Source organism: Prenolepis imparis, unplaced genomic scaffold (assembly GCF_030444845.1).
Source record: "Prenolepis imparis isolate NDT839.2.m4 unplaced genomic scaffold, iyPreImpa1.0 SCAF_7, whole genome shotgun sequence".
NCBI lineage: Eukaryota > Metazoa > Arthropoda > Insecta > Hymenoptera > Formicidae > Prenolepis > Prenolepis imparis.
The window spans coordinates 1,677,871-1,696,153 of NW_028141165.1; the positions used below are offsets into that span (position 1 = coordinate 1,677,871).

At 38.1% G+C, this 18,283-nt stretch overlaps 4 protein-coding genes across 5 annotated transcripts; 2 read left to right on the forward strand and 2 right to left on the reverse strand.

Moving 5' to 3' along the window:
• The first annotated feature begins 320 nt into the window (after positions 1-320).
• Positions 321-3,038, forward strand: Ssu72 (Ssu72 CTD phosphatase). Its single transcript, XM_083043372.1, has 4 exons — positions 321-765; positions 1,037-1,180; positions 1,554-1,812; positions 1,893-3,038. Exons 1-4 carry the CDS (start codon positions 683-685, stop codon positions 1,992-1,994), a joined length of 588 nt encoding a protein of 195 aa, XP_082899498.1. The 5' UTR covers positions 321-682; the 3' UTR covers positions 1,995-3,038.
• Positions 2,614-5,640, reverse strand: Ns3 (nucleostemin 3). The gene is made up of 4 exons (XM_083043369.1): positions 5,232-5,640; positions 3,531-4,920; positions 3,040-3,343; positions 2,614-2,761 (listed from the first exon to the last, which is right to left on the reverse strand). The coding sequence occupies exons 1-4, from the start codon at positions 5,328-5,330 to the stop codon at positions 2,614-2,616; spliced, it is 1,941 nt and encodes a 646-aa protein (XP_082899495.1). The 5' UTR covers positions 5,331-5,640.
• Positions 5,641-6,727: 1,087 nt separating this feature from the next.
• Wdr33 (WD repeat domain 33) lies at positions 6,728-15,560 on the reverse strand. Its single transcript, XM_083041615.1, has 9 exons — positions 15,087-15,560; positions 14,037-14,483; positions 13,681-13,950; positions 13,138-13,289; positions 10,517-10,614; positions 9,840-10,200; positions 9,405-9,616; positions 8,973-9,308; positions 6,728-8,890 (listed from the first exon to the last, which is right to left on the reverse strand). The coding sequence occupies exons 2-9, from the start codon at positions 14,358-14,360 to the stop codon at positions 7,482-7,484; spliced, it is 3,162 nt and encodes a 1,053-aa protein (XP_082897741.1). The 5' UTR covers positions 14,361-14,483; positions 15,087-15,560; the 3' UTR covers positions 6,728-7,481.
• A 168-nt stretch (positions 15,561-15,728) lies between these two features.
• On the forward strand, positions 15,729-18,254 carry LOC145938182 (uncharacterized). 2 transcript variants are annotated; one of them, XM_083041620.1, is made up of 6 exons: positions 15,729-15,982; positions 16,119-16,304; positions 16,813-17,003; positions 17,073-17,255; positions 17,395-17,880; positions 18,101-18,254. In XM_083041620.1, the coding sequence occupies exons 2-6, from the start codon at positions 16,182-16,184 to the stop codon at positions 18,195-18,197; spliced, it is 1,080 nt and encodes a 359-aa protein (XP_082897746.1). In that variant the 5' UTR covers positions 15,729-15,982; positions 16,119-16,181; the 3' UTR covers positions 18,198-18,254. The 2 variants fall into 2 exon arrangements, with proteins under 2 accessions (XP_082897746.1, XP_082897745.1); XM_083041619.1 differs by having other exon boundaries at positions 15,730-15,924.
• Positions 18,255-18,283: the final 29 nt, after the last annotated feature.

The window sequence follows — 18,283 nt, forward strand, 5'->3', positions numbered from 1 at the left end:
CCAGTATACTCCCTCGATTTTGTGTTGGCCAAAATGGAGTGCGCATGCGCGAAGTAAAGCGAGTTGCCCAGTAGTGCCATCTGAACTTCTGTCTCACTCACTCTTACTTGTTTCGGTCTCTCTCAGTCTCATTTAAATGCCTCAACACATTTAAATGCTCTCTTTAAATCATGCTTTAAATGTTTATGTGTACATTCGATGGCAGAAATTGGCGGCAATAGTTAGAGAGAGAACAAACAAGAGTGAGCGAGAGAAAAGTTCAGATGGCATTACTGGGCAACTCGCTTATCTCGCGCATGCGCACTCCATTTTGGCCAACACTAACTTCAAAGGCGCCGACAGAGAGTTGCGCTACTGGCCGTATATCCGTTCATTCCCGTTGGAAAAATTTCGTATGGCCTTTTCGAAAGACGATTGTATCTAACATTTAACCGGATCGCGCCCAAATTTCGCTCGGGTTCAGATCATACGAAGAGAAAAAAAGATTACACGCGCGTATCGAAAGAGAAATAGAGAAAGAAATAAACGTCAGAATTCGTATTCACTTCTATGTATTAAATGTACTCCTCATAACCTTGCGGACGTAACCTTCAAACGTGGTAGTATCTTTGGCTCACCTCACGAGACGACACGGCAACACTTTTATCACGGCTCTTTCACGGTCGATAGAACGCGCGAGAGGATGCCGGTGCCAAATTCCATCAGCGTAGCCGTAATATGTTCCAGTAACATGAACAGGAGCATGGAGGCCCACGCTTTCCTAAGGTAACGCGGTCCTGCGGTCAACCCATATATCGGAGCAACGGGATGGATTAAAATCCATTAAAACGATTCATTTCACCGAGAATTTCAACCGTCCTCACTCTCTCTTTTTGCGTAGAGAAAGGGGAAATTTTTACTTCCAAGATTACAAAAATATTTTCACTATATATTCCTGCGAATCAGAGAAGTCACAGGCTTTAATAGACTGAGCGAGAAAGCTCACTTTCTATGGTAAATGTAGAATATTATCTGAGAATGTAATTGTGTGTTTCAGTAAAAAGGGATTCAACGTGAAATCATTTGGAACCGGCGACAAGGTAAAGCTACCTGGAACTGCACCGGATCGTCCTAATATCTATGACTTTGGTACTTCGTACGATGAGATCTACAATGATCTGTTAATGAAAGACAAGCAATAGTATCCTTTGCATGAAAGAAAGAAAATAAATAAGCCTCTTGATATTTCACACATATTATATACAATATAAATGTATATATTGTTATATTTATATATTGTTATAATATAAATGTACTTCGTTCCATGTTATTTCTGTAATTTATTGCTATTAAACTAATGTTAATTTAGATTAATCTACTCTACTATATATGAGTTTATTTTTCTATAATTTATACACATATATATATTTTTTTTCTCTTTTATATAATTTTTTGCAAATGAGAAGCTTTTGAAACAATTAGTCTTCTGTCAAATTGTTTCTACACAGATTTTATTGCTGTTTATATTAATAACATTTTATTGCTGAAAAGAAGTTCCTTAATAATGAGCGCAGTTATACACAGAATGGCTTATTGCACATGTTGGATCGGAATCGTCGGATAAAACCTAGGCCAGAACGGTTTCAATTGTCCAAGGATAAGTTTGACATTCTAATTACGTGTGAGGAGCGCGTGTACGATCAAGTAATTGAATGCATGGAATTTAGGACTAAGGAAGATAATCAACCGGCGCATTTAATCAATATCGACATTCAGGATAATCACGAAGAGGCCACAGTAGGATCGTTTCTTATATGCGAACTAGTGACAGTGGTATCGTCTCTCATCATATATACCCTTTTCCATGCATTTGAAAATTCTGTCCTCCGCTAATACATGTTCATATGTTTCAGTTGGCGAATAGCGAAGACTTAGATAATGACATAGACGAATTACTCCATGAATTTGAGTCCAAATTCGCGAGGACAATATTGCACACTGTGCTATTCTACTGAAAGTCCATTACCGTCACGAGAAATCATCAGAAACCTGGTGTTCATCGAACCTCAAGCTTAATTATAAGAGAAATTAAATTAATGTGTATAACACTTAAATATAAAGATATATATACATATATACATATATATATATATATATATATATATATATATATATATACCGCGTATCATATCCACCGGCTCGTGGATCGAATTTTTAATGCGAACAGAGGATTCCGCTTGTGCTTCCTACTTAAAGAATGATTATTCTCGCGGAATTGTACTATCGAAATCGCGATATCCCAGGAATATCGTTACTGGCATTATGTTATGATTAAATGAAGTCTGAATGATATGGGTCGAAATTTATAGAATACAAAACGTATACAAATTGAGGATAGGAGGGGGAGGAATAAATGAGTGTAAAAAATACAAAATACTTAATTTCAACGTATATACAAATATGTACACGTTCGCATATCGTATACAAAATACACGATTGCACGTGAATTACAAGCCTGTGACGCGCATACGTTTACTACAGAACAATTGTACAGCTTTTAAATATAAATTTATTACAAAGAATAATAGATTCCGGAAAGTGCACAGAACAGAGTGTGATACTCTTCGCACTCAGTCAGTGTTGATCGAGATGAGCGTACAATCTTCGGGCTTTCTCACGTTTATTCTTATTGACATGTTTATTAATCATCTTCCACGGTTTCTTCACATTGTCAGACTGAGCGTCGATCGATTCTGTTAAACTAATCATTGATCCTGCGTGCCTGAAAAAAAAATAATTGTACCGATTGAATGAATTTTGTATATGAGAAAATACACACACATACACATTACATACATACATACATACATACATACACAAAAAACCCCGATGTTCCAACAATTGTACATACTGTGTCCCAATCGCGTGCGAGTCTCATTCGGGTATTAGGATTTTGGATTTAGTCGCCCCGCATTGATCGATCTTACAAATTATGACTATTGTCGCAATCTATTATATACACGAGCGACTTTACAAATAAAACAAACATTTTGACATTACGTTTTAGAGTGTTGTAGTAATACGGGTCCACGGCGTCCTTTCACGTGCGCGTCCTGGAAAAACTTCCGATCCAAATTGTTGACCTGTACTCCGCATCCTTGATTTACGCGAGCTGTTCGGGGCGTTATGTGCCTGTTCGCGGACAAATTCCGGCGTCTTGGCGGAAATACGTGGAAGCGTTCCTGTTCGAGTGTCGGCGGTGCGACGCAGTACAACAATTTACCGTTCACGAAATCCTTCAAAACGTATCTGGCCGAACGCGGGTTATCCGGTTGACCGTTCTGCGTCATGAAACCTCTGTTGTCTACAACAAAAGTAGGATTTGTAATAGAAACGTATGTATCATGTTTGATATTAATATGTAAAAAAAACAATAATTAAAAATATATATATATACACTCTGTAATATAAATGTAATTGGACGCATAATTTTCTTTACTCTTTCATAGATTCTTATGATATTTTCACAAGATTTACAGTGATTTACGTACAGGCGTGCGCGTTCAAAAGCTCCTCCGCGGTCGGCGGGCGATCCGGATCCTCTCCCTCTGTTGGAGCAGGCAACATGAAGCCGTACAAGTCCTCTAGAACGTGTCTTGGTATCAACGTGGCCAGCAACGCAATCGCCGGCACGTGGTCCCGCATCTGATCTATCGGCAGTATACCGTTCAGGATCATCTCCGCTTTCGTGGAAATGAAACTCGGCATTACCAGACCCGGACAATCGCACAACAGCAGATCCTTCTCCAGGTACAACGTCTGAAAATGCTTGGTCTTGCCCGGCGTGGCTGATACAGACACCTTCTTATCCATAAGCAGAGTATTGATGGTGGAACTCTTGCCCACGTTCGGATATCCCACCAAGCCGATCGTTGTCACTCCGTTCGTGTATGTTTTATCACCAGTATAAATCGTTTTAAATAACTTGACGAGATCGTTCCTGTTTAGTAATTTCGGCGAATTGACTATTCTCTTCGTTTCCGAGTCTGTAGCGGAGATTTTTAAATTCTCCAATTCGCAATTTTGTGGTGCTTTCACTTGTTTTTCGCTATTATCAGCCTCCGTTTCATCAGGTTCAGTGCACGTGTCGACGATGCTATCCTCCGCGCTTTCGTATTCCGATTCCGATGCGAATTCCGAACACCACTCGTCTCCGCTGTCCTTATTCTCGTTATCGGAGTGATCGTGCTCATCCTTGTCCATCGATCTCGCTTCATCCTCGTCCTCTTCTTGAATCGTCTGGCTCTCCGCCGCCAACGTAGCGGAAAAGAAGGCTACTCGTACATTTAGATCTGTAAAATACTTTGCCCACACCTGTCTCTGCTCGTCCGTTAAGAAATCTGCCTTGTTAAGGAGAATCATGTTCAATTTATTGGGATGAATCTCCTTAACGTAACACTCCAGGTCCTCGCAACGAAAGAGAAGCGGATTGCGCGCATCTGCAATTTGTACAATCACGTCGCTGCGCTCCACCACTCGCCACAATTGTCGCCAGAACTCCAAGTTCTTCTCGTAAGGCGTCAACATCAGACCTTCCACTTCTTGCAAAGTGGCCAAGTGACGCCGCCATTCTAGGAAAGCCTCCTTCTCGCGTGTCTGCAGCTCGTGAGCGCTTATAGAACTGTCCCATTTCGGCCTCCTTGGTATCTTGATGGAATCCTTATTTTCCTCCTGTTTCTTTAGCACCGTCTTCATCACATCCTTCGATAGCAAGCCATGGTTGTGAGGATTCACGAATTTAACATTCAATTTCTCGGCGTTGAATTCGGTTCCCGCGAGTTCCGCGGTCGACAGAAAATCTTGAAAAGAGCTCTCTTCCGTAACTGACTGCAGGTTGAGTCGACCCCAATCGTAACCATCATTGATCTCTGAGGTGTGAAGCTATAAGGAAATAAAATATTAATTATATATAATTCATTATAATTATTAAGAGTTATTAAGAACTTTAGCTATAAGTTAAAAGAAGGGAAAATTATAAATAATAACTATCAATAAAGTATTAATTAGCATTGATGACAGATTTATCGTCAGCGTGTCATAGGGTGTTATAAGTTTCCGAGGACGATCGAAAATGTAAGTAAAACACCAGGTATGAAATTATATCAGTGTATCAACGATCTTATTATATTTGTCAACGAAGACGCACGTGACATACTTGGATGAAGAGGTTAGAATAAAATTCATCAGCTTACCATAGAGTCATTTCTCTTGGTTTTCCTGGGTCCGAATCGATCTCTGATCAAGGCTTTTCCTAAATTGCCACCTCCTCCTTTGCCTCCCTTTTTACCCATTTGATTTTCAGCTAATGATATTTATTCTCGCGTAGCAGCTAACCGCACAAGTGGTTTGTTTTAAAACACATAACCTCAACTGAGCAGCGATAGATCTCGCCTTCTCTCTCTCTCTCTCTCTTTCTCTCTGATAATAGAATATATTTGTCTCATTCATTTCTAGGGCATTTGTAAGCAACACATCTAATGAAATGTTTGTTTTGCTTGCATTTCCGAAAATTTGCTATATTTCAAATGAGATAAAAAAACGCAATTCTGAATGGAAAGAAAATACAAAATCTGACATGAAAAGATTATAGAAAATGCAAGCGAAACAAGAGCAAACATCTAACATCTGTTCTTCGTATAAAGATACACTGTTATTCTTTTTATATATAAATAAAAAAAATGAGAGAAAGAATAAAAATACTACAAAAAAAAACTTTTAAATGCCAGCAAATAAAAAGCAGGAAATTTTGGTTGCTCCAGAGTGAGAAAAAAAACCAAAACCATTTTTTTTCTCTCTCTCTCTCTCTCTTTCTCTCGTTCGAATACGAATTATCATTAAAAAATGAAAGCAATTTATTGACGATTAAGGCTCCTGGGTGCTCACCGCGGCCATATTGGAATCGTGACGTCAGAGGCGAGAAAACGCAATTTTTTTTTAGATGCCATTTCTAAATAAAAACATATTTGCATAAAATAACACTTAAGATCTCTTTAATACACTTCTAAAAAACGCCGAAAACTATTCTTTTCCCTTGACAGTCAATCAACAACCGTAAAATGATCCAGATATCAGAGTTTGACATGCGGAATGACTGCGCATGTGCAAAGACCAGACGGACTGGGCCTCATAATATTACATTTTACAGCTGTTGATTGATTATAAAGGGAAAAGGATAGTTTTCGACGTTTTTTTAGAAGTATATTAAAGAGATCTTAAGTGTTATTTTATGTAAATATGTTTTTATTTAGAAATGGCATCTAAAAAAAAATAGCGTGTATTTTCTCGCCTCTGACGTCACGATTCCGACATGATCGGCAAGGTACCAGGAGCCTTAATAAATAACGTAAGATAGATGTGTGTGTATATATATATATATATATATATATATATTTTCCTTGAAACAATGGCGTTACAATTCACCATTATTTGTCTAAAATAATTCGGAGTAAATTGAAATTGATTGAAAATACAAATCTCGAGAAGCTAATGACACAATTCTTATACGTTCATCTTTATAATAAAAACTTATCATCATTGCGGCTCCAATTAATATAGCGTAAATCATTTTATCTTTCTTTGAAATTCATCATGATTCCAATATATTCGTTAGCTCATCATAGTTTCATCGTATCATACAGGATCAGAGAAAATCGAATATACGCAAAATCAAAGATTTATAAAAACGAAGAATGTTGTATGTTATTTCGTTTTATTAATAATAGATAGACTGTTCCGGCACACTCTCTCTCATATTCCTCAGACAAACGAAAGAACGTGGACTATCTCAATCGTACTCATTCGTGCTTCCTCTTTTATCGGGATCACGAGATCGGCATGCAATTGTCGAGCTTCACAAACGCGGAACAGAAATTCCCCTCGCAAAAGGCAGCTTGTGACACAGTTTCTATCGGAATAATTCTATTCGTGTGTTCCATTCGATCCCTCTAATAATGCGTATTATATTACAATTCTTCGCCTATTCTTCCAAAGAAGGCTGTTCATACACGTGACAGATTCGCAGAGTCGCACCGCACAGTCATCAATCCGGATCGATTGAATCCCGAATAATTAAAATCGAAACTGGCGATTCGTTCTTTCCTCTTCCCAAAGAAAGGGGGAGAAAGTTCACCTCAACAAATCCGTATTAGATGCAATCGGTCTAGCGATAAATCGTCCGATCGTTATCACCCTCTTTCTGGACGAATCGTAAAAATATACATGTATATATATAGTCTATTTATATACGAATAGTAGTTTCTTTTTTCTCACACGCGAATACGAGAATTCGCGATCGTTACTCAATTTCGACACGATACGTTACTTTACACACTGACAAGAAGTCAACACTGACATTGTCACGTCTCGGTATGTAGATGAATTACGGTTCACGTAAGACATCACTTGTATGCAACCGATACATCTGCATTTCGAGAGAAATCTTCTTAATAATCCCTTCCTCTTCCACCTCTCGACTGATCGTTGTCGCGTCCTCTACCGCGATTGCTGAAGCCGCTTCTACCCATGCTGTCGCCACCGCCACGGTTCATACCGCGATTAGGCCCGTTCTTGCCAAAGCTGCCGAAATTGGAGTTGAAATTGTTCAACTGAGCCTGCGGATTCTGGCCGCGAAAGTTGGGCCCGAAGCCGGGCCGGTCGAAGCCCATCGGGCCAGCATTGGGTCCGCGAAAAGCGTTGGGCGGGCCCTGAAAACTGTTGCCGAACGGCGGCGGTGGACCCTGATGATTCGGTCCGAACGGTGGCATCGGACTCGGCCTGAAGTGATTCGGTCCAAAGTTGCCGTTCGGCGGCGGCCGGAAGCTGGGTCCAAAGCCGCCGGGTGGCGGCGGCCCGTTGGGCCCGAAGCCCGGATGATGCATGCCCGGATGATGCGGCATCATGTGAGGCGGTATCGGACCGTCCATGCCGGGATGCGGGGGCGGCGGTTTCCCTTGCATGCCGGGGTGCTGCGCCATACCGGGATGCGGCACCAGACTCGGCATCGGCGGCGGCATGTTGGGATTGATGTTCTGCATGTTGTGATGATTCACCTGTAGATGTGGCATGCCGGGCATGTGGCCGTGTATGCTGTTGCCTAGGCCGCCTGGACCCATCGCAGCCATGCCGTTATCTCGTTTGTCGCCGAAGCTGACATAGGTACCGTCCGGTTTGCGCGGACCGTCGCCGATGCCTTTCTCTTCGTCGGTCGACCAACGACCGCCGTCGCGATCCCGCTCGTCGTACATATCGTCCATGTCGAGCAGCTTCTTAGGTGGGAAATCGATGTTGCGGAAATCCTTGTCCGCGAAACTGTTGCCGCGCGACAGCTCGTACTCGTTACGCGAACCGGGTCTGCCGAATCTCAGATCCTCGTCGACGCGATTGCCACTCCTCGCGGAATCTCCAAGGGGTCCGCCTCTTCTGTGATCCTCGTCTTGGAACGAGTTGACCTCCGCGTTGGACTTGCCAAATCGTAAATCCGTATCGCTGGACTGCGAGTCCTCCGTAATCGGAATACCACCGAAGACCGGCTGATGGATCTTGGACGTGCGATCGCTGGCTCCGCCGTCGCTCCAACCGATCAGCTGATCGAACTTACGCTTGCCACCGCGATTCAGCGTCTTTAGCAGCTCGGGATTCTGCGCGAACTTTGAGCTGGGCAAGGGTGGCGGCAGATCTATGTCCGGTACTTTGGAATAGTCGATCTCGCCGTCGTCTTGCAGGTACTCCTCGGCTTCGTCCACGTTATCCGGTGGCCCCACCACATCTCTAAGCTCCTCTATCTCACCGGAGAATACTAATTTGTTTATGGCTTCGGTTCCTTTGCTAATCGCCTCCGCCAATTTCGAATCCGCTAAAAATGATTGTAAATTAGTAAATAATAAAACGCGTATTTTTCTAGAAACACACATACACACGTTGTATATAATACTCACATTCCACAGAAATCATTTTCCCGTATAATATAATAGCGTTGGGCGTGACTTCGTTCAATGGCACAGCGCCCGGTGTAGTCTCTATTAATTGATTAACAAACGCGTTAAGCGCTTCGACCTGTTCCATATCTTCAGCTTCCATTTCATTCCACTGAGCTTGGAAGTTTCGCGGTATCGGTTTGCTGTATGGAACTTTCTTGTTGGCAAACTTTTTGCCCTCATCCACGGCATGATCCAGGTCTAGACCTGGAATTCCGCCGCTCTTGTCCTCGCATTCGCCATCGGCGTTGATTCTATCCTCCGGTCCCATACCGGGTATCACCGCTGCTTCATCGGCTAAAGTAGACGAAGCGAATTAAAATATTTTCGCAGACTTTATCTATAAATTATATATAATTATTAAAATATTTTTTAATAAAACATTTCTAATACCGATCTCGTGATCGTCAATGCCAGCTGCTCCCGCTGGTAACGTATTGAGATTGTATTTGTCTCTCATCAGGTCTCCCGGTCTGTTGCGCGTCCAAAACTTGGATGTATGATCGTTACTACCGGAACACAGGATATGCCCCAGCGGATGCCAAGCCAATGTCCAGACTATGCTATCGTGCGCTTGCTCTATAGCTCCTACTTCTTTATCAGCCCTGAAAAGAATGCAATAAAAATTATGCAAATTCAGCTTCAGAGAGATATTAAATCTGTTCTTTTCAGCTGAATTAACTGCACTAGTTCAGAGTTTACTCTCTTCTCTTCTCTTTTACTCCACGTTGGAAGAAAAGAGATAAACTCTAAACTAATGCAGCCAGTTCAGCTGAAAAGAAGAGACGAATAGAGCGATCGTCATTCAAAGCATATAATAATACGTACCCTACGTGCCAGAAGAGGATGGCGCCGTCACTACCACCGCTACAGAAGAGACCTTCGTGGCTGGGATGCCAGGCAACGCTGGACGCCTCCTTTTTATGACCACGGAACGTCTGCACCTCTTGGCTAAGATTCCTCAGATCGAACAGTTTTAACAGATGATCCCTCGACGCGGTCACCAACCAATTACCGTTCTCGTTCCACTTTACGTCCATCACGGTCGACTTGTGCGCGTGCAGAGTCGCCAGGGACTGTCCGGTCTTAGGATCCCACAATTTCACCGGTTGCTGATTGTCCTTGCTACCGGAAATGACTAGACTCTTCTGCGGATGCCAGTGGACGCATTTGACATCTGCACCATGACCTGTGAAGAAGAATATTATATGAAGTATATTGCTGGATAGACTTATTTGCTAAAAATAAATTGACGTGAAAAAAAAGAATGAAGGTATTATAATTTTAAGTGCAATTTTTTATCGTTTTTTTTTACATAAAAATTCTTTATAAAATAGAAAATATATCAGAGGAAAGATACATGTATATTAAAAATAGTATATGTGATAAACTCTGAAAAATAAAAAATAAAATAAGTATATGTCGAAACAAAAACTAAGCCATGAATAGATAGAAAAAAAATCCATATAAAATTCTTTGTTAATAGATAAAAGAAAGATTTATACCTCTAAGAATTCGTTCCTCGTGACAGCGAAGAAAGTCCCAAATTCTGACAGTTCCATCATCGCTGCAGGTCGCCAACTTGTGATCCGTTGGACTGAAACTACCCGTCCAAAAAAAAGAAACAAGTTACATTTGAACAATGTGCACTATTGTATATATTTTTTAAAAATAATTACATTATTGTTTTATATTTTGCCGATATATCCATGACGTGAAGAGTTATGAATAAATTCGAGCAATTGATTAAATGATATGAGGAAGAAAAGAATCATCAACTTTATCTTGCACACCAAAAACCTCGCAATCAAATCTGAGAGAGTAAGATAGTAATTTAATATTCTGAGAGAGAAATGGCTGAGATAATGGAATATAGTTGTTAATTTTATGAATTTTTATTGAAACTCATTTTACACAGAATTCTAAGTCGTTCTGTAGACAAAACAACCGAATAAGAAAGATAACATGACTATCATGTATAGTAAAAAAAAAAAAAAAAAAAAAAAAAATATAAGAAAAAAAACACACATATATAATACATCTTACAAGACACTGTTACGACATAACTTACTAAAGTGCCTCTAGAAAATTGATCGCTGAAAAGTCAAACATCCAACTGTCTATATTATCGATTCGTCAAATATATTTATTATAATTATTACTGCATGCAACGTCGATGTATGTATGTAAATTTTATATATATATATATATATATATATATATGGAGCAAAATAGAAAACTTTATCAAATTATCAATACTGGGAACTTTTTTTCCTAAAAAAATTATTAAAATTACATTTTTTTAAAGAAAAATCTGTAGAGAAATGTATTCTAGTATGATTAAAATTGTATGCACCAGTTTATATTTTATTTAAATTTAGATAATTAATATATCTTGAATATATATTGTGCGATATGATTAATTAAAGAAATTAATGACATTACATAAATGCAGATTAATGCATTGCATAATATAAGTTACATGTATTTTAATATGATATTTATGGGGGAAGGATATTTATATAGATAATATTATCCGTATTATTAGATAATATTAAATATCAAACTATGTTATTTTTCGTAATGGGTCATAGCTGCCGTTTGATGATTCTCCCTGTTTGTTGTTTGCTGATATCGAAAGCATTGTACGCGTGAAGAAGCAGAAAAAAGAAATGCGAGCAAGTGTGTACACACAAGAGCAGTACACATATGTAAAGTGAATTGGCCTGAAATAACTTGGAACTTAGTATGTAAATAGAGAACACACAGCCGAATCTTTACGAATGCGCCATCGAGGAATAGACAGAGATCAGTATAATAAAAGGAACGTTTTTCTTTTTATATGTTATAAATATATATATATATATATACATATATATATATATATATATTTAAATAAACAAAAAACCATCCGCGACAGTCATATCTGGCACTCAAATAAGATCCCATTGTTTGTGTATCGGGCAAACACAACAGTTTCATTCTTGATGAAACTGAATATTATCCTTTGATGCCACATGACCACCGAGTGATGTATCAAGAGCAATATTTTGTTTCAAAATTTAACGTTTATTGCACAAAAAAAATATCCAAAGTGTACATGAATCATGTAATCTTATCATTTGTCTCTGTTACGCTCTCTCTCTCTCGCTCGCTCGCTCTCATTCTTTCTCTCTTTCGTCTGCGAAAGGGCACGAGTGACACAAAACGAAAGATAAAATATTTTATTTTCATAGCCATGCAATAATAATGTGACGTCTTTATTTAACTTTATTGAAACTTAAACGATATAAAGAAGGAGACACAGGATATTTCATCTTTTATTTATCATTATATAGGAATCTCGACTAGGTATTGCCATATATATATATATTTTTTTTTTATTTGTTATTCTAAAGCATACATCTTTGCCGAATAAATAATCTAGCCACATAAACTCCTTAAAACGAGAGCCGTAAGGACCTAATAGCATTATATGCTTTGTTAATTAAAATTTGCGTGCCACTTTTGAATATGCGATAAGCGCATTATCGATACTACATGGACTAAATCGAGAGTTAGGTCCCTAAGACTCTACAGATACAAATCATAAATTATATATCGATACGCGCAATATAATATATGCAAAAAAATTTACACTGTCTTGTGTTATCAATTTCTACAACGCGATAGCAATATTTACTTATCAAGTTCTGCAAATTCTATTGAAAATTTATATTCTTAGGCCGTTGCACTTAAAAGATATGATTGCTATAGCATAAAATATTTTCTATTACGATCAAAAATAAAAAATAAAAAAAAAAAAAGATTGGAGTTTGATTCAGACTTTTATTTTTCCACTTTGAAAAATCTCCTCTTAATTCGGCAAAAGATATCGAATATGGTTCATTCCACATGGTTCATGACGCGCGAGCGTTATATTTATCTATCCAATGCTAAAGACTTGTTTTAAAATCACCTGTGTACCCATACAAGAATCACTATTACTCTGCCAGAAACGGCACAAAACCAGAAAAGGAATAAGAGAATAAGAATCACGTCCAATATCCTAACTACGGCAAGGATGGACGGATCATCGGCAACAGTGGCGCGAGAGACGTAAGGACTAGTGTGGTGGATGGTATACCTGAGTCCTCTAATCGCTTCTTTGTGCGCTTGAAACATCTTGACGTTGTTCATGTTGCTCTGCCAATATTTCACGTAGCCCGCGTGGTCCCCCGTTACCATCCAGCTCTCATTGTGCGACCATACCATTGTCCTTACCGGGCTGTCGTGTGCCTAAACAGAGGAATTCATTTCTCCCGTCAAAGCGCAAATGACGATATCTCATTGACAAATTTTTTTTTTTTTTAAAGTTATATAAATATAAATACACAATTACGATTATTTAGCAACACTAAATACAAAATTATATTCAATTTAACTCAAAAAGATAGCCTCATGATTATATTCAGTTTATATTATATAATCTATATAATAAAATTACAATTTTTTATACTCTGCAAAATATTCGCAGAGGCATAGGATCAAAATTGAAAAGTTCTATCTCTCGCGAATGTTTTAACACACATAAAATATAATTTACATTTTAAATATATTGAATTTGTCATAACTTTAGTTCAAAATATAATTGTATCTCTCTGATGTACATATATCTAATATAATATACCTGTAGAATAGTTTCAAAATTGAAAGTAAGGCCATTCCACAGTGTGAATTCTCCACTCGAAGCACCGGTGACAAGACGCCTACCCTCTGGTGTCCAGGCCATACAAAAAATCGGACAACGCATTTTATTGGTAGCCGTTTTTACGAATCTCGTGGTAACTGCATTTATTGGATTGTCAATGTAACTTGGTGGAGGGAGTAAATCGGGATAGTATATTACATCTGGCTGAAGCGCGCGTCGATCCCTGTAGTCTCGTTGCCATATACGATTCTGTGGAAATTAAAGAATTTAGATACAAGCTCGAGGAAATCACACACTTTGACAAATTTACTTTGGATATATATAAGTGTATTTACTTCTAAGCTTTTGATGATGGCAGAGTTGTAATCGACAGTCTTCCGCATGACGGATTTCCTAAGTCTCTTTCCGTCAAATTCATCTTGCAGAGTATCTTGTCCTCCAGCGACGACTTTCGGAGCGTGATAAGGTCTGAACGGCTTGAAGAAACCACGACTGCTCTCTCTGTGATTCGGATAACGATGCTGATAGCTACCCGATGTGTTTATTGTAGTCAAATTCGGCGGTGGTGCTGATAGATTTGGAGCTGTAGGTGGAGGCACAGACATATTGGGTAAGCTGACAGCCGGTGGCGGACTCGCAAATTGAGTATTCGCAGACATGATGAGAGGAGTTACATGCGCAGGTACAGAATAATTCCAATTAAACTTTGTCCAAACAGCAAGGATCAGGCATGTTTCATGCCTGTAATAACATTACGACGGATCCATTCTTGAGAGAGAAACCTGTAAAAACACAAGAAATATTCTTTTTATTATTCTGAACAAATAAAATATGCCAATCAGTCTTTCATTATTATTGTAATAAAGATTCTAGAGCAATAAAGTGTTTTACAGCCATATCAATTGCCCAGCTTACATTTATATATTATATACAATTAATGTACTATTTTAAAATTTATATCAAAATTAAATTAATCAATAAAGCAAAACACTAATCGAAGATATAATTGTACACTATATTTCATTAATAATTTATGATCTTTTTTCTGATTGTTAATGAGTTGCTCCAATGATTTATAATACAGGCCATATTAGTTGCTCTAATCTGTTTTAATTCTCAATTAACATATCTATTCCTGACTGCTGTCAACCGCAGGTTATTAGCATATAATTTATGAAGAGAAAACGGAAAAATCTGCATCAATTTTACATCATTCTTCGAACGAATCAAATGGCTGGCTTGAAAAGAAAAATATATATACACATTTTCTTTTTTTTTAAATAAAATCTCCAATTCTTCAACTTCTCTAATTACCAAAAAATGATTAATCGAATAATCGAAATTGACATTCGGACAGTCGATAGGTAGTCGAGGAAAATACGTACACGTCACGAGATGCTCCGCAAAACACGTTGGATCGACGAATGGACGAATACGAAGATGCGCGCGCGAGATTTTCGGAGATTCCTCAGTTCCTCGTCGATCTCCTCATCGGGAATCGATCGACGAATAATGAATACAACTCTCGAGAGTCCCCTCTGGTCACGCGACGCGGAACGAGAACGTACACAACCACCAGTTCGGCCGCCACGCTTTCGCGACAACTTTCCGTGCCCCGAGACGGCTCCTCGGGAGCCGAGACGTCGCCCGCGAACCGATTCCACGATCCTCGATCCCGATCCGAGGGTGACGAGAGGGAGAGAGAAGAGATGACTCTCCGGTGAAGCGCGACCGAGTTAGCGGAGCCAAGAGCCGAAGCCGAGCCGATCAGCATCCAGATAACAGAGTTGCAACAAACGAACTGCGAGAATGTGCGCCCGCCCCGCGAACGCCATTACTCTCTCTCTCTCTCTTGGGCGACGACTTCCGGTTTCGACCGCCACTTCCGGTCGGCGTGACCAAGGCGCGAGACTTCATGCCGCGAGAAAAAGAGGTCGCCCGACGAGCCATCTGGCGCGCGTCGCCCCGAAACGTCAAAAATGCCTGCACTTCCGCTTTCAATGGCGAATGGGAAAGGAATTTTATCTAGTGTGCCACGTGGCCGCTAGAGCGCGCGAATCCTCCATTCTTTCCCGCTCACGCTCTGCTACGATTTTCATCATATTTATATGATAAAAATAGAATTTTCGATAATTCATCGCGTTGTTGTGGAGAAACGAAACTATAACCTAACCTGAACCATCCCATAGCCGGGTGCCCACGGTCGGCTCGTCAAATCCGAGGGTAAAAATTGACAACGCGATGTTTCTTTTTACATCTCGCTCTGAAGAAGGAAAAAATTGCGAGTTTCAGAATTTTTGCGTACTTTGACTTGTCGCTAATGTGATCCGAAAATAAAATTCTTATGATTATATTGCTATATTCGCTAATTTAATATGTTCATATTTAATGTTACTTATCTAATCTCTTTTTTTTAGACTCACTGTTGTTAAACGAGGAAGGAAAGTGTTGAAAGGATATTGTACATATTGCTGCGCGTTATGGTAGAGGAAGAAAAAGGAACTGCGGTAACTGCAATAACACATATGCCACATCATGTGCAGCAAAGATTGTGTCAAACCCGATCGCCTTACAGACAAGGAAAAAGATTGACAGCAGTCAAGGTAGCGTTGAGGACTTGTATCCTACTCTAAAATCAAATTACCATTCTATTTGCTTTGTTAGAATTAATCTTTATTTTGCATCATTAGATTAAGAAACAGGTATTATTAGAAAATTTATTAAGAAAATATATTTATTATATTCTATATTAATAATTACAATTGCATTAATAATAATGATTTAGTTTTTAAATGAATAAATTTTTCTTTTGTGGAAATAATATTTTTTATTAGTGCAATGTACATACATGTGTATATATATATATATATATATATATATATATATATATATATATATATATAATACATATATATACATACATATTTCTACAACATATTTTATTGTTATTAATATCAATTGATAGGAATTATACAATATTTTTTCAGCAATTTATACATTAATCCCAAGCATGCTATTGAATATTGATTTATGTATATGTTACAATTTTGAATACTTTGAATAAACGATATGTTTGCAATATTTCCTTGACGTAGTAGCTTTGTGTAACAGGTTTATACAATTAACGATGAATCACAGCATTTGCTAATATGTGGAGTACCAAAAGTACAATTAGGGGAAGAAGTAGGAAAGCTTGTTTCTCGTTATGGAGATGTAAAAGCAATTCAGCTGGTGACTGAATATCCCTCGGAGGAATTTACAGAAACGTATTATGTACATTTCGCACGTATTCAGAGCGCAAGGTATATATTTTTCTGTTAAGGAAATAATGTTTAGCACTAGTAATTTTAACTGTATTATTTTTTACACAGGGTAGCAAAGCGATTGATTGATAATAAAAACTTCTTTGGAGGGATCCTGCATGTTTTTTATGTCTCTGAACTAGAAACTCTGGCAGAAACAAGAGCAAAACTTATACAACGCCGTAAAGATGTAGCGGTACAGATAAAAAGAAACCAGCAGGATTTAATAAAGCCAGGAAAATTCGTTCCAAAGTATGTTTTATCAATAATATTATATGTGTGTATCCAAAAAATAATATGTAATAACATATGCAGTAAATATTGTGTAAAATGTTTAATATGATAAATAAGTAAATTATTTTAGAAATTAATATAAAATATGTAATTATAGAGAACAGTATCACAGAAGAAAGAAAAATCCTGCTTTGCCCCTCACTGAAGAACGAATCAAACATTGTTATCCTGGAGAAACATTATCATCTATTTGTAATGGAATACCTCAGAACATAGATCCACGACCTGTGTCTGAACCTCGTTTACCAATAAACTGGAACTTTGGTAGCAGCATTGCATCTGGATCATTATCGGCACCATATCACCCAACTGAAGCAGTGATACAGACAGGAAGTCGGCAGCAAAACACGAATCGAAAATTAAACGAGCAAAAGAGGAAGAATTACAAAGGCCAATATATCGACAATGTAAAAGTTAAAATTACACGTCCACAGTTAATAGATACCAGAAATATTGTGAAATCAAGTTCCAGTGAGAAAACAAATGTATTTTGTAACGTAAAGAAAGTAGAGAACAAAATTACTGTGAAGTTATTGGAAAAGTCTGATACTGCAAAGAAGAAGATAGTTATAAAAGATCCAAAGTATATATCTTCAATATATTTGTATATAGGATATCTCAAACTTTCACTTTACAATATAATACGAGTACAAATTATTTGTAAGTTTTCATACTATAAAGCAATGTGACAGTACTCTTTTGAGATATCCTATATATTTTGTACATTATAAGTTTTTTGTTCTGTGTGTATCTAAAATCTTATATTATTTTAATCTGATTTTATTTTTTAAATGTATTTTCAGCGTAACACATTTAATAGAATCCAGCAAAGATCTTCAAAATTCGATTCAAGCGGCAAAATCTCAAATTCGTACAGCGATGCAGAAACATGACACTTAAATGAATATTTAAATATGTTTTAAAAATTGAATTATTAATAAATATAAATTTGATAGATCTTTACATTTTACAATTTTTTATATAAT

What these genes read in the sequence shown, in the direction of transcription:
- Wdr33 (XM_083041615.1), bottom strand. Translation starts at nt 14,360, where the DNA reads ATGTCTGCGAATACTCAATTTGCGAGTCCGCCACCGGCTGTCAGCTTA. An exon ending in GAAGCGATTAGAGGACTCAG is followed by an intron (nt 10,615 to 13,137) that starts GTATACCATCCA and finishes TTGGACGGGTAG; the next exon opens with TTTCAGTCCAACGGATCACA. An exon ending in ATCCTCTTCTGGCACGTAGG is followed by an intron (nt 9,617 to 9,839) that starts GTACGTATTATT and finishes CATTCTTTTCAG; the next exon opens with GGCTGATAAAGAAGTAGGAG.
- Ssu72 (XM_083043372.1), top strand. Translation starts at nt 683, where the DNA reads ATGCCGGTGCCAAATTCCATCAGCGTAGCCGTAATATGTTCCAGTAAC. An exon ending in TTAATGAAAGACAAGCAATA is followed by an intron (nt 1,181 to 1,553) that starts GTATCCTTTGCA and finishes TAATGAGCGCAG; the next exon opens with TTATACACAGAATGGCTTAT. An exon ending in TATGCGAACTAGTGACAGTG is followed by an intron (nt 1,813 to 1,892) that starts GTATCGTCTCTC and finishes CATATGTTTCAG; the next exon opens with TTGGCGAATAGCGAAGACTT.
- LOC145938182 (XM_083041620.1), top strand. Translation starts at nt 16,182, where the DNA reads ATGGTAGAGGAAGAAAAAGGAACTGCGGTAACTGCAATAACACATATG. An exon ending in AAAGATTGACAGCAGTCAAG is followed by an intron (nt 16,305 to 16,812) that starts GTAGCGTTGAGG and finishes TTTGTGTAACAG; the next exon opens with GTTTATACAATTAACGATGA. An exon ending in ATAGTTATAAAAGATCCAAA is followed by an intron (nt 17,881 to 18,100) that starts GTATATATCTTC and finishes ATGTATTTTCAG; the next exon opens with CGTAACACATTTAATAGAAT.
- Ns3 (XM_083043369.1), bottom strand. Translation starts at nt 5,330, where the DNA reads ATGGGTAAAAAGGGAGGCAAAGGAGGAGGTGGCAATTTAGGAAAAGCC. An exon ending in GCTTTTGAACGCGCACGCCT is followed by an intron (nt 3,344 to 3,530) that starts GTACGTAAATCA and finishes CTTTTGTTGTAG; the next exon opens with ACAACAGAGGTTTCATGACG. An exon ending in TTACTACAACACTCTAAAAC is followed by an intron (nt 2,762 to 3,039) that starts GTAATGTCAAAA and finishes TTTTTTTTTCAG; the next exon opens with GCACGCAGGATCAATGATTA.